We start from the raw sequence: 14,096 nt of genomic DNA on the forward strand, positions 1-14,096 counted from the left end.
TGTTTCACCATCAATTCCCAGGAATAAAATCTGCCCAGCCAGTTCCCACCAAGCCAGACCTCATCCTCGCCCAGCCTTTATTGGGAACATAAGGGAAGGGGTTTTGTGGTATGGCTGAGAGCTCGGGCTATGAGTTCCCATCCCACCTCCTTCCCCTACTTCCTCCACCTGCAGTCTCTAGCAGGCCATTTACCGCTTTGTAAAATGGGTGTTCGGAGAAGGCAATGGCAACCCACTCCAGTACTCTTGCCTGGAAAATCCCATGGGCAGAGGAGCCTGGTGGGCTGCAGTCCATGGGGTCGCAAAGAGTAGGAAACGACTGAGCTACTTCACTTTCACTTTTCACTTTCATTCATTGGAGGAGGAAATGGCAGCCCACTCCAGTGTTCTTGCCTGAAGAATCCCAGGGATGGCAGAGCCTGCTGGGCTGCCATCTATGGGGTCGCACAGAGTCGGACATGACTGAAGCGACTTAGCAGCAGCAAAATGGGTGTTAAGAAGAGAACTCATTTCATGTGTGACACATTTTCACACCAAGAAGTTCTCAGTTTCTACATTGGGATCAGCTGGGTGTCTTACAACCCAGTTCAGTGCTGACACCATCTGCCTAGAGTAAGTGCAGACCCTCTGGGTTCAGGAGTCAGACCTGCCGAGTTGCCCCACTTCAGACCCTGGTCTCGAGTCTGGACCTCCGGTACTTTTGATCGACTGGTTATAATTTGGGGCTCCCACCACCCCCTCAAGTCAGGAAAACAATTTACATACCTATTTATCATAAAGGAGGCAAATGAACAGCCAGATGAAGAGGCGCAAAGTCCAGGAGGGTCCCCAGCACAAGAGTGTCTGTCCTCATGGGGCGGATGCTCTCACCCGCCCGGAAGCTCTCCAAGCCCCTTGCAGTAGGGTTTTCAGCATGGGCACGGTCTGTTAAGTCACCATTGGCAATTAGCTCAGTTCCCAGCCCCTCTCCCCGGGGTACACTCAGTTCTGTGTCTCAGTCGTACCTGACTCTGCGACCGCATGGACTGTAGCCTGCCAGGCTCCTCTGTCCATGGAATTCTCCAGGCAAGAATACTGGAGTGGGTTGCCATGCTCTCCTCCGGGGCATCTTGACCCAGGGATCGAACCCGGGTCTCTTGCATTAGAGGTTGATTTCTTTACCGTCTGAGCCACCCAGAAGCCCTCTCCCTGGGGTGGTGGGGCTGAAAGTTCCATCCCTCTATCCCAGAGTTGGTTCCCCATGCCACCGGGGCCCTCCAACACAAAGCTGCCCCACCCCGTCTGCATCAGCTGACACACAGGTGTGGTAGAAAGAGGCTGATTACGAACCACAGAGGAGGCTTCCTTCATCCCATCACTCAGGAAATTACAGGTTCTTGGAAGCTCTGTGCCAGGTGCCAGGATGAAGAACAAACAGATTTCCTGTTATCCTACAGCGTCACCCTTGGGTGCTGGCTGCGAGCCCCCTCCCTCAATTTTCCCCAGGACCCTAGCCCACCTCGTCAATTGGCCCTGTGGCATGTGGGATCTTAGTACCTTGACCAGGGATCAAACCCATGTCCCCCACATTGCAATGCAAATTCCCAACCTCTGAACCACCAGGGAAGTCCCTGTAATTTAAGAGCAGAAAAACCAGCACCATCACACACAGTCCTGACCCCATGCCTTCCAGCTCTGGCCCCCATAAGCCCTAGGAAGTTTTCAGACCCTCGCCAGCTGGTTCTCTCCCAAACAGATGCCAACTAGGACTGCCCCTCAAGTCCCCAGAACCGTCCTTGCCCACAGATGACCTGTGAGTGCGTGCTAAGTCCCTTCATCGTGTCCGAGTATTTGCGACCCTATGGACTGTAGCCTTCCAGGCTTCTTTGTCCATGAGGATTCTCCAGGCTGGAGATGGGAACTGGAATGGGTTGCCGTGCCCTCCTCCAGGGGCTCTTCCCTACCCAAGGATTGAACCCAGGTCTCCTGCAGCTCCTGCTCTGCAGGCAGATTCTTTCCTGCTGAGCCATGGGGGAAGCCCACAGGTGGCCTCCCAGTGTCCAAATCTGGTGGTCACATCTCAGTCTGCACTCACCGCCTCCGGGAAGCCTCCGACCGCGCAGCCCCTCTGCTCCTGGGAATTTCTCAGGGACCCCGCCTCCGGCCCGCCTTCATCTCCCCTTCCTATCCTTCACTGGCCCAGGGCTGGGTCCTCAAGCCCCACTCACATCCCAGCCGGGCAGCTTAATCCACTGCTGGGGCTTAAATCCCATCTGTATCCCAGTCATACCCACCGGCCTGACTCCAGCCGTGGGGTGAGGGTGGCGGGACCTCCCCGTAGCTCTTGACTCAGGGTCCAGTCTGGATATCTCTAATTAGCTGATGAGGCTTCCCAAATTTAGCAGGCTTTAGACTTGCTACCTCCCACAGTGGCGTCTCCTACAGGAAATGGAAACTCCTGTCACTCCAGGTGCCCAGCCTGCCAACACCAGGGTTTGATCAGTTTAAAATCTGCCCCAGCTCTGCCTACTCCGCCCCACTTTTTTGCCTGCACCTGGTCCAACCTCATTATTTCCCATCTGGACCGGCGCAATCCCTCTGGCCCATCCATCCCCTGGCTCCCAACCTCACCTCCAGGATCTGTCCTCCCCACAACAGCCACCGGAGGGCGTCTGTGAGCACCTGAGTGAGATCCCACCCTCACCTCCACAGTCTGTCTTCCCCACAGCAACCACCGGAGGGCGCCTGTAAGCACCCGAGTCTGGTCATGTCCATCAAGTCCGTCCTGCTCATGCTGCATCCAATAAACTTCTTCCCTCTGGTACTGCCATGGCTGGTCCTTTCCTCCTCTGGGCCTCTGGCCAAATATCAGCTGGACATGACCTTGGCTGCCCTACTGCAAACTTTAACTTCCCTCCTAGAAGCCCCACGCTGCCCTCAAACCACTGACGGCAGGGTGGTCTTCCCGCCTACCCTACCCTCAAACCGCTGTTCACTTTCTCTCTCTCTTTTTTAAAAATTTAATGTCATTTATTTTGGCTGCACTGGGTCTTCGTTGCTACACACAGGAGCTTTCTCTAGTTGTGGTGAGCAGTGGCTTCTAGCTGCTGAGCACGGGCTTTAGGGTGTATGGGCTGGTGGTACTTCTGGCACATGGGTTTATTAGTTGCAGCTTGCAGGCACTAGCATGGGCTTAAGTGCCCTGTGGCATGTAGAATCCTCCTAGACCAGGGACTGAACCTGTGTTCCCTGCATTTGCTGGAGAATCATAACCACTGGACCACCAGGGAAGCCCCACTGTTCACTTTCTAACACAACACAATCCTTACTCTAAGGTTATGCTTTTCTCAGAGTCTGTCTCCCCATGTGTGCGCATGCATGCATGCTAAGTCACTTCAGTCACGTCTGACTCTTTGCGACCCTATGGACTATAGCCTGCCAGGTTCCTCCATCCATGGGGTTCTCCAGGCAAGAATACTAAAGCGGGTTGCCATGTCCTTCTCTAGGGAATCTTCCCGACTCAGGATTGAATCCACATCTCCTGGATCTCCTGCAGTGCAGGTGGATTCTTTACCACTAAATCACTTGGGAAACTCCCTATCTCCCCATCTTGACCGTCAGCTCCAGGAGGGTAGGGATTTTCCCAGAAGAGGGAGCAACCTGTGCTAAGGCCCTGTGGGGGGTGATGGATGTGCAGGGGAGCGCCTGGCAGCGGCTGTTGCTGAGCGAGGGAGGGGGCAGTGGGCGGAAGTGATTTGCAATGTGATCCACACCCAGGCAGATGGTGGCCACAGGGGAGCCCCAATCCTCTTATCCAAAGCTCCTTAATACTTCCGCCAGGCAGGTCACCTCCGGGCCTCTCCTGCTCCAGGTGGCTGTCATGCCGGGGCTGGCGACCGAGGAGGGGATGGACAACTGGAGCCCGGCCCCGCCACTCTATGAGGAATACCGCCCGCCGCCACTGGACACCATCCGCCTGCCCAGGTACGTGCTGTACCTGCTGCTGGCTGCGTTCCTGGTGGTGGCCGTGGCCTACGCCATTGTGGGCCATCTCATCAAGGACCTTGCCCACGATCTGGCTGGTGAGCCGCTACCCAGCACACCTGGCGTGGGCTAGTGCTGGATCACGGGGGGAGGGAGGGCCCAAGGGTCTCCCGTAGCCAGGGAAGAGGGTGGAAGGTGGCCATGCCTGGGGACGCTTCTCATCACCTTCCTGTCGCAGACTGGGCTTTTGGCCCGAAGCCGGATCAGGAGGACGCCCCCCGGGAGCTGCCCGAGAGCCCCGAGGGCGAAGACCTGGAAGAACTGGACCTGCAGCTGGCTCTGGCCTGGCGGGGCGAGGAGGACGCGGGTGGGGGTGGCGAGGGGGCCCCCACAGAAGCCCCCACCAGGGCCCCCCGCCGCCCCTCCATTGCCTTCAAAGATCCACCAGTCCGGAGCTCTTTTTGGAAGCTGGGCTGAGCTGGGCCCTGCCCTGGGGCCCAGGAGGCTGGCTCCAGCCCCTTTGGTGGTTGTATTAATATAAAGTGGACTCATGCCCGTCAGAGCCTCTTCTCCACTGATCTGCGCTGTCTTGACAGAAAACATGGTCTTTCTTGGCTGGCAGGCTCCAGTGGTTGGACATTGGTTTATTTGCATGCTCTGGCTTCCCCCGTTCTGCCAGAGCCTAACCCAACTCAGTTTCCACCAAGCCCTGGGCAACCTGTAAACCAAAAACACTAAGGAGATTTAAAAAAAAAGAGAGATCACAATAGTGGCCAACCCTTAGCTAAAGCTGTGGGATGCTAAGCAAGCCCTTTCTGTATTTTCTTTCATTCAATCCTCCAATGTGGGACTTATCCACCTATTTTTTAGATGGGAAAACGGAGGCATGCAGCCCAGACATGACTTGGTTGGAGCGGAGAGAATTTTTTGCGGGATGAGGCCAGCCCAGCCAGCGACCTGCCTGGGGAAGCAGAGGCGTGCCGCCTGGGCTCCTCCACCCCCAGGTCCTCTCGGCTAGATTATGGGGTGGTCTGTCTCTGGGGGTCCTGCCTTCCTAACTAGCCTGAGGGCACCCCGAGGACAGGGGCCTCCTTCCCTCCTGAGCTTTGCATGGGGCAGGGCACACAGTACGGACTTCAAGTGTGGGCTGGTCTTGGGCTCCAGTGAGTGGCCCTCAGGCACTGCGGCCGCGGTCAGAGCTCAGGAAGGGAGGGGGCAGTGATGCTGGTGGCCTGGAGCAGGGCCAGGCCTCCCCGCCCCAGTCTTCCTGCCACGTGCCTGGGCTGTGGCTGTCTCATGGCAGCTGAGGGGTAGGGTCCCCCTTCTCCCAGACAGGGCCATCTATCTAATCAACTTAGTGATCAAGGTTGCCACACAGGAGACTTGGAGCCTGAGTCACCGGCTGCTCGGGCCCCGTTCTCCTGGGCTTGAAGGTGGAGGGGGGCCCCTCCTTTCCTGCTCCTTGTGCTTTCCTGGCGTTGGCTGTGGGTGCCCCGGGGTCGGGGAGCCACGATGAAGCAGTATAAGCTGGCGATGAGAGAGACCCATGTTCACATCCCAGTGCTGGCTGTTTCTGCCCAGCCTGGCGGTCCTGGCCTCCCTGTAAAATGCAGGTGGCAAAAGTCTGTGGTGTGTGCAGAGAAAGAAATGTAATGAGGCGTAAAAGCACTGAGTCAGGAAGCCAGGTCAGGGCCATCTCAGCTCGGCCCCTGTGGGGCGAGCCTGGGGGGACCCGCAGGCCGGCTGTCTGGGGGTGGGACGCAGGGCAGAGGGGCTGGACTCCTGAGTTAATCGTTACAACCAGGTCCAGAGTCTGCCCTCCTGGAAGGTGGGGGAGAGGGTGTGGGATGCCAACCAGGTGGGGCAATGGGAGGGGCCCTCATTCGGGGCCTGCCCCGCCCCCAGACCTGCCTGCCCCCTTATCAGGAGCTGGGCAGGGCCTTCCCTGATCCTGACGGGGGGACCACACACTCCAGCACCCCGGCTGCTGGCTCCTCTGCACGATGGGGACCTTAGGGATCCTGCTTCTGCTCACGGGTCTGCTCCTGTCACCAGCTGAGGCCCAGAAGGGTAAGGCTCTGACCTCTGGTTTGGGGGGTGGGAGGAGGGGTTGGGGGATGGGCTCGGACATGGGCTCGCGCCCTCCCCACTTGATGAGAAACCAAGGACCCTGAGAGGAGAAGGGACAGGCAGAAGAGAAGGGAGGCCCCCTCCCCAACTCCCCCACTCCCTCAGGGCTTCCAACCCCATCTCTGAGCACCGCCATCTCTGAGGCACTTCCCTGAGGTCCCCTGTTGAGGACTCTGCTCTCTCACTGCCCGAGGCCTGGGTTCAACCCCTGGTCAGGGGACTAAGAGCCCACAAGCTGTGGTGTCACAAAAACAAGCAAACAAATTTAAAGGACTTCCCTGGAAGTCCAGTGGTTAGGACTCCACACTTCCACTGCCGGGGGCATGGGTTCCATCCTGGTTGGGGAACTAGATCGCACATGCTAATGTCTGAGTATCTCCTGCACTCGTCTTTCCCTGTCCTTTTGGGGGGCCCCCCCACCTTTCCCTGGTGCTTCCCTGGTGGTTCAGACAGTAAAGTATCCACCTGCAATGCAGGGAGACCTGGGTTTGACCTCTGGGTCGGGAAGATCCCCTGGAGGAGGGCATGGCAACCCACTCCAGTATTCTTGCCTGGAGAATCTCACAGAGAGAGGAGCCTGGTGGGCTACAGTCCATGGGGTCACACAGAGTCGGACACAACTGAGGGGCTAACACTCCACTTTCCACCCTTCCCATTTCTGAGTCCCCCCTCCCCCCACCTCCCCACAGAGCGCCATCTGAAGCCCTGGCTGGTGGGCCTGGCTGCGGTCGTGGGGTTCCTGTTCATTGTCTTCATCTTCATGTTGGCCAACCGCCTCTGGTGCTCCAAAGCAAGGTGGGAACCCCGTTCCTCACCCCTTCTCCTCCATATCCCCAAAGTGCTGGGCACCTCCTCCCACTTCATGACCCTCTCTGGCCCCTATCCTTGTCTCCCTATTTCCCTGCTCCCCCTGCACCCACAGCCCAGGACAGTCATGCAGTTCCCCCTGCCAGCTCTTGCTTCCTGGAGTTCCTTTAATCTGGAGGAGACTGAGGCTGCCTCCACTTCCTGCCCTTTATCCATCACCACCCCTCTGACTCCCATCTCTTCTGCAGAGCTGAGGATGAAGAGAAGCCCACATTCAGGAAGAATCCCAATCCATATGAGGAGGTGGATCTGAGGTACTGCTGTGTGGGCATGTGTGTGTGTACGGTTAGCAGGTCTGCGTGAAGTCCCTCTCAGGGAGAGGAGGGGTGGGTGTGCACTGATGACCTCTTTCTGTCCTTGAACACCTCAAGCGCACTCTGGCCCCAGGGCCTTTGCACCTACTGTTTGTTCTGATTTTTACACATTTGCCCATATTTTCTGGCTGGCTCTGTCTCTCCTCCAGCCCCTGCTTAAATGTTTCCTCTCCACAGAAGCCCAACCTGACCAACAACGTTTCTGACACTCTCTCTGACACAGCCCTGCATCTTTCTTTGCATGTATTGCCAACTGAAATTATCTAAGTCATTTACCGGTTTCTTGACACTAGATTTTGGTTTCCAGTACGTGAACAGAACTTAGCTTTGGTCCAGGCTGTGTCCCCAGGGCCTTTCCCAGGGCCTGGCATGCAGTAGGCACTTACTAAATACCTGTTGAACAAGATGGTGGTGTGGGATAGTGCAGGGACTGTGTGCAAGCATGTGATTTGGTGTGGGTGACTCTCCTGGATTCAGCGTCTCCCATGATCCTGTTTCCAGATGTGACTCTGATGAGAGCTGAGGGATGTGGGCAGGGCTGGGGGCTCTTACGGAGCAAGCACCCCAACTTGGGCAAAGGTCTGGGGACAGGAGTAGGAGCTGGGAGCTGGGAGGAGAATATCCTGGCTGGAAGACTCTCAGCTGAGCCCAAGATGCCTGAGGGAGGGGTCTGGGCTGGACTATGCTTTGTTTAGACCCAGCTCAGCCCCAGGAAAGTGTGATTCCTGCTCTCAGGATGTGCTGGAGGCTCCGGGTCCAATAAGTGCTCCTAATTCATAGTTTGTTCCCTGCCGGATTTATTCCTTCCCCATCCATCCATTTATACTCCCACCCACAAATCCTCCCATCCTTCCATCCATCCATCCATCCATCCATTCATCCACCTACCCATCTATCCATTCACCCATCCATCTATCCATTCATCCATTCTCCCATCCATCCATTTCCCCATCCACCCATCCATTGTCCCATCTATACATCATCCATCCATCCATTCTTCCAATGAACAACTGAATCTTAGTTTCTGCCTTTGTGAAATGGAAATCACGAGGCTACCTTGTAAGGGCTATTTTGAAGATTCAGCAAAGACTTTTTGTAAAGCATTCATCATAAGGCCTGGTACAGGTGAGGGTCTGTTAACTGGGAATGTTTTGTTACCATGGTTTGAGGTCTTTGTGTCCCTACAGAAAAGAAGACAAGGAGGGGAAGAAAGAGAAGGAGGAAAAGGCCGAAGAGAAAAAAGCTGGGAAGGGGAAAAAGGCCAAGAAGAAAGGAAAGAGAAACTTCGGGCTGGAGCTAGAGGAAAATGAGGAGTGCAGGGACTATGAGGAAGTCAAGAACACGGCCATGTGAAGATTCAGTCGCCTCCTCTAAGCAACCCGCCAGAAGTGCCCCTTCCACACCCTAGACGCAATGAACTAAACCTGAAGCCACTGCAGTGACTCCATCTGGGGTTGAGTACAGCACCCTGAATGAAGAGGCTTGGAACCCTACCCACCCCCAACCAAGGAGGACCCTTTGTGTGTTATGCAGTCTATACTGTTATGATTTGTTATGCCTGGTGATTCTTCTTGCACTTGGAGACCATCCCTGGTTCCTGAGAAACTCCCAACCCACACACTCTCATCGCTCCACCTGCTTCTCCCCACTGCCTGACATCTATTGACCAAAACTTCCTCCCTCCCATTCAGCTTCAGGACCAGTATAGGCCAGGGGCTGCCCCTCGGGGGAGAGCCTTTCAGAAGGGCTTCCGTTGTCCACTGGGACTCAGTTTCCCCAGGGAGGAGACAGCTTTGGGGGCTGGGAGCAACGCCCGGGCAGCTGTGGGAGACCAAACTCCACCGTGCCCAGGTGCTGGGCAGATCAGACGCTCCCTTTGCAATCTTGATCCTGCCGTCCTGAACCCTGAACTTTGAGCCCTGAGAGCTGTCTCCTGGAAAAGCCTTGCTCCCCCCACCCCTGGGTTTTTGGCTCATGTGACTCCATTTCCAGGCACAGGGTCTTGACGGGTGGGGTGACCCTGGGCGCACCATCTTGGGAGGGGACAAGCCTCCCCTGCTCTCCTCACTTTCTTCAGGCCCTGGACCTTGCCCTTGATGTTAACCATTTCCTAATGAGAACTTTGATAAAGGCTGGCGTTTATCATTTTATTTATTTACTGGCTGTGCTGGGTCTCCGCTGCTGCGCGGGGTTTTCTCTAGTTGTGGCCAGCGGGGCCACAACAGTACTCTCTTGTTGTGCAGGCTTCTCATTGCGTTGGCTTCTCTTGTTGCGGAGCACGCGAGAAGGCTCCCTTGTGGAGCCAGTAGCTGGGGCGGTAGCCCAGAAGGCGGGGAGCTTCTGAGACTATCCCAGGATCGGCCACCAGGGGGCAGAAAAGTCGTAAATAAAAATATATAATCTCCCTAGAAGATGCTTCCACTGAACGCCTAGCATCCTTACGGTCTCAGTCTCTTGTCGGTTTGCAGTTCGTCCCATTTTCCAGATGAAAATACTGAGACTTAGAAAGAAGGAAGCCACCAGCCCAGGTCTCCCTGGTTGTTGTTGGCAGTGCTGGGAATGAAGCCTAGGCTGCCCAGAGGACGGGCACATGCAGGGGCTGGCTAAGGTCAGATTTGGAGGTTCATGTCCTAGAATGGGAGAGGGTTGGGGTAGGGGGTGTTCCTAGCTGGGAAAACTGTGTTCCTCTGGGATGCTGTGTGGCCCCAGGGAATTGGCCTGACTTCTCTGAGCCTCGAGTTGGCTCCTCTTTTGCCGTGTGAGGACAAGAGTTCTGACCACCAGAGTTTGAGACTTGATGGAGGTGCTGGGACTTCAGAGCCAATGCGATGCCTGGTTCCCCACCTTTCTTGAGCCGCCCCTACCGTGGCTCTGATCGTGGAGAGTGAGGGTCAGGATGGGCCTCAGGGACGCAGGGACTCGGAAGCTCAGGACCCTGAGCCCCTCCCCATGGTGCCCGGAACTCAGGGAGGGGACCCCACCTCTTACTTCCTGGGGCCCCGGCCACACCCTGCCCTGGGTTGCGCTGGGCAGGCCACTTCCTTCTCCCGCCGGGGCTGCAACCCCAGAATCTGCTGGTAGGGGCGAGGACAGAGGGCGCAGGATGGGTAGATTCTGGAAGACCCCCGGTCAACTCTCTCTTCTCGCAGCTCTGGTCCCAAGGCTGGTGCAGGCCCAACCCCGTAAGGCCTTGGGAGGGAGTGGGGGTGGGGTAGGGAAGAGAGCCCCATCCTGGGGCCCCGACTCTGACCCAGCCCTGCCCCCGCCCGCAGTGGCCCAGCGGAAGTCGTGGCTGGTGGGGCTAGGGGCTGCGCTGGCCTTGCTCTTCCTCATCTTTGTCCTCACCTTGGTCTATGCCGTCTGGTGCCGGGAGTCCCAGGACAGGTGGGTTCTCATCCTTCTGAGCCCCTCCCCATCGCTAACTCTTTAGCATCTCAGCTCCGCCCCTTTCTTAGTCCCTCCCCTCTAAGCTCCTCCCCTACCGAGCCCCTCCCCTCTCTGAGTCCTGCCCCTCTAAGACCCTCCCCGCGCCAAGCCCCTCCCCTCTGGGAGCCCCTTTCGTCTCCGAGCGTCCTTCAAGACAGGGCAGGACCAGCGGGGTAATTCTCTGATTCTGAGAGGTCCCCACGGGGGCCTCACAGGACCTCACTGACTTCTCTCCTGACTACCTACCTGCAAAACGAGGGTGGCTTCCTCACAGAGATTCCCCCATCCCTAGGATGTGTTTCAATAGGGGGGGTCTATAAAGTATCATCCCTATGCCAACAGCATCCATTTACCCATCCACCTGTCCATCATCACCCATCATCCCTCCTGACCTGTCTCCCACCTTTTCTCTCTCCTTCCCTCCCTCCATCATCCATCCCTCTTATCTGTCCATCCATCCATCCACCCACCTTCCCACCACCCATCCATGGGTCCATTCGTTCATCTGTCCACACACTCATTAATCCATCCACTCATCCGTCGGTCCAGCCCTTCATCTCTCTGCCTGTCTACTCACCCGCAGTTCTGAAACCCAGGAAGTCAAAGAGGCCAGAAATTAAGAGCTCAGTTTTGGCTCAGACAGTTGGTGCTCCTGAACTTTCTTCATGTTCTAACAGGGCCAGTGTCCTAAGCTGCCTGAGTCTTGTCCCCCTCTGTGTCATGGGAACAGTAAGGGTGCCTGCAGGACTCAGAGCTGGGAGAATCGTCAGAGGCCTGGAGCACTGTCTGTCCTTATTAACTCGGATTATCTGGGCTCTTCTGGTCTCCACAGCAGTGAAGAGAAGGAAGAGGAGACTGTGAGAAAGGAAAAGGGAGACGACGACTGGGGGCTGGAACTGGAGGAGACAGAGGGGCCTCCGAACCATGAAGCAACGGCAAGTTCCTCCACATGAAGTCTTCCCACTTATCTCCTCCAGGCAGTCCTCCAGGGATGCCCCAATGCCTTCTCCACACCCTGTCAGCAAAGGACATGGTCTTGAGGCCAGTAAGATGACTCTCTGGGATTCAGAGGTCTCAGAACCTGCCCCAAATCCCTCTCAGAGGGCTCTCTGTGTGTTACCTAGTGGTTCTGTACCCCTTCCCAAGCTTGGTCTCCACCTGATGATTCTTCTTGAGCTTGGAGGGCACCCCTGGAGAAGGAGCCGCCCACATCCCCCCCCCCCCCCCCACTGTCTCATGTCTCTTAACCCAGTCCATCGCAGGCATCTTTTTACCCAGCGCCTGATTTCTTTCCCCACCTCCCAATTTCTGTCAGCTTTTGGATTTCATCGGAGAAGGCAGGTCCTCCTGTTGCCCAGGTGTAAGCTCTTCCAAGAGCTTACAAGAGTCCCAGTCCCTCTCCTGGCTGCTGTTTGCTGTCCCTGAACATGAACTTTGAGCTGACTCAGAGCGCAGGGCTGTTTCTGGGAGATGAGGACTTCTACCATGTGCTGAGTTTCAGCACTTTGTCCTGCACGCTAGCACTCCCAGGGGGTGGGATGAGGGTGCAGGGGTGGGAGTGGGTGGGCGACACAGGATCATTACTCCCTCTTCCTGTCCTGCACTCCTGGTGTGGAGGCTCCATAGAGAAGGGGCTGGAGTCCCCACTCCTTTGCTGTGTATCCCGGAGCAAGTAACTTAACCTCTCTGTGCCCAAGAGCCTAGTTCTGTAAAAGGAAAGAATAAATTCTTCTTAAGTTGTCATGAGGAACTGACTGAAATACTGTCTACAAAACTCCGGAGCGCTGGGCCCAGCACCCTAAAGGCATCCAACAAACATCAGCTTTCTGTATGCTGATATGGTGAGGATGGGGGTGGGGACAAATGAGCCTGCCGCCTCAGACTTGGGGGATCCTGAAGGTCAGAGAGCGTGTTTTCAGACGACAGTTCTGGGAGCGCAGTTTTCAGTCCCCCAGTTTCCTCCGTGCGAGGCCCGGGGCTTCCGCGTGGGTGGCCGTGCGGAGGGTGGGGCGGGAAGCCGAGAAGCGAGGCGGTCTGGGCTCCTCCCTTTCCGCAGGGGCGGGACTTCCCTACCAGGAGGCGTCAGGGGGCATTTCGGGGGCGGTTTTTGGTTGTCGCAAGCGTGCCCCTTTTTTGGAATTTAGTGGGGAGCCAGTGTTGGGACAGCCCTTTCAAAGCCCCCAAATTGTTTTACCCCAGGGGCCAATGGATGAAAAAGACTCGGCTCTCCTTGAGATTAAAGGCCAGATTGAGCTCCCCCACCCCGGCTGAGCCTCGACCCTGGGATGAACCTGCAGGCTCCGGCTGAACCCTCCATCCCAGCTGAACCCCCACCAAGTTCAGCCCCTCACCAGAGATGAGAGCCCCATCCCGCAAAAGAAGCTCCTTCTAGGTCCCCTTTTCCCTCCACCCCCCCCCCCCCGCCCCCCGCCCCCCGCCCCCCGCCTCCCCTCCCTCCCAAGCGGGACTGTGGGGTTCGGGGTCAGCTGACTCCTCCGCCCGGGACCTGGTTTCCGGATCAAAGTCCTAGGTCTGACCACAAGGGGGCGCCAGAACCTCTTCGCTGAGCGCAGAAGCGACCATCCTTTTTGGGAATGCTGCATGGGCATGGGAAGGGTGCGCGTCCACCCGGGGGTCCTGGGATCCGTCATCCCTGCCTCACGCCTGTGTCTTCTGCGCCTGTTACTGGGCGGCGGGGTGGGCTGCGTTCCTGGGTGTCCGCGTCGGCGCATCCTATCTGGGTCCCTCTCCGCTCATCTTGCCGTCTTTCTGTGCCTCAGTTTCCCCGTCAGTGAAAAGCCCCTCCACGGAGTGCGGGATGGCGTGTGGGTAAGATGGAAGGAGACTGGGCAGCCGGGGAGCTTTGATTACATGTCTTGGGGTCTCTGGGGGACTGCTGGGGGATAGGATGGAGGACCTCCCCGCCAAGAAGGGGGAGTGACTACCCCTCACAGGCATAATGAGCGCCCCTGGTGGCTCAGATGGTAAAGAGTCCACCCGCAATGCGGGAGACCAGGTTCAATCCCTGGGTTGGGAAGATCCCCTGGAGAAGGGAATGGCTTACCCACTCCATTATTCTTGCTTGGAGAGTCCCATGGACAGAGGAGCCTGGTGGGCTACAGTCCACGGGGTCGCAGTTGGACACAACGGAGCCACTTCGATAGGCATGATATTTCCGTGCCCCCCACCCCCCTGTGGCTTTGGGGAGAGCTGGACATGAATGGTTCTGAGTGGCCAGGGGTGGGGTGGGAGAGACAGGGATGCTGAGGTGCTGGGAGGGCAAGCATGGGCCCCACCTAGGCAGGTGGGTAGGGCCTCCTGGAGGTGAGCGTACAGGAACCAAGCCAAGCCCTGTCCCCTCCTCTGCCCACAGCCCGCCAGGGCTCCCACCTCCCT

The 14,096-nt window shown here is 57.1% G+C and overlaps 2 protein-coding genes across 2 annotated transcripts; both read left to right on the top strand.

The window, feature by feature from the left end:
- The first annotated feature begins 3,753 nt into the window (after positions 1–3,753).
- On the top strand, positions 3,754–4,523 carry SMIM44 (small integral membrane protein 44). The gene is made up of 2 exons (XM_070464993.1): positions 3,754–4,061; positions 4,202–4,523. Exons 1-2 carry the CDS (start codon positions 3,761–3,763, stop codon positions 4,438–4,440), a joined length of 540 nt encoding a protein of 179 aa, XP_070321094.1. The 5' UTR covers positions 3,754–3,760; the 3' UTR covers positions 4,441–4,523.
- SMIM24 (small integral membrane protein 24) lies at positions 4,449–9,424 on the top strand. The gene is made up of 4 exons (XM_020895268.2): positions 4,449–6,033; positions 6,783–6,888; positions 7,149–7,214; positions 8,462–9,424. The coding sequence occupies exons 1-4, from the start codon at positions 5,967–5,969 to the stop codon at positions 8,625–8,627; spliced, it is 405 nt and encodes a 134-aa protein (XP_020750927.1). The 5' UTR covers positions 4,449–5,966; the 3' UTR covers positions 8,628–9,424.
- Positions 9,425–14,096: the final 4,672 nt, after the last annotated feature.

This window comes from Odocoileus virginianus, chromosome 3 (genome assembly GCF_023699985.2).
Source record: "Odocoileus virginianus isolate 20LAN1187 ecotype Illinois chromosome 3, Ovbor_1.2, whole genome shotgun sequence".
In the NCBI taxonomy this organism is placed as follows: Eukaryota; Metazoa; Chordata; class Mammalia; order Artiodactyla; family Cervidae; genus Odocoileus; species Odocoileus virginianus.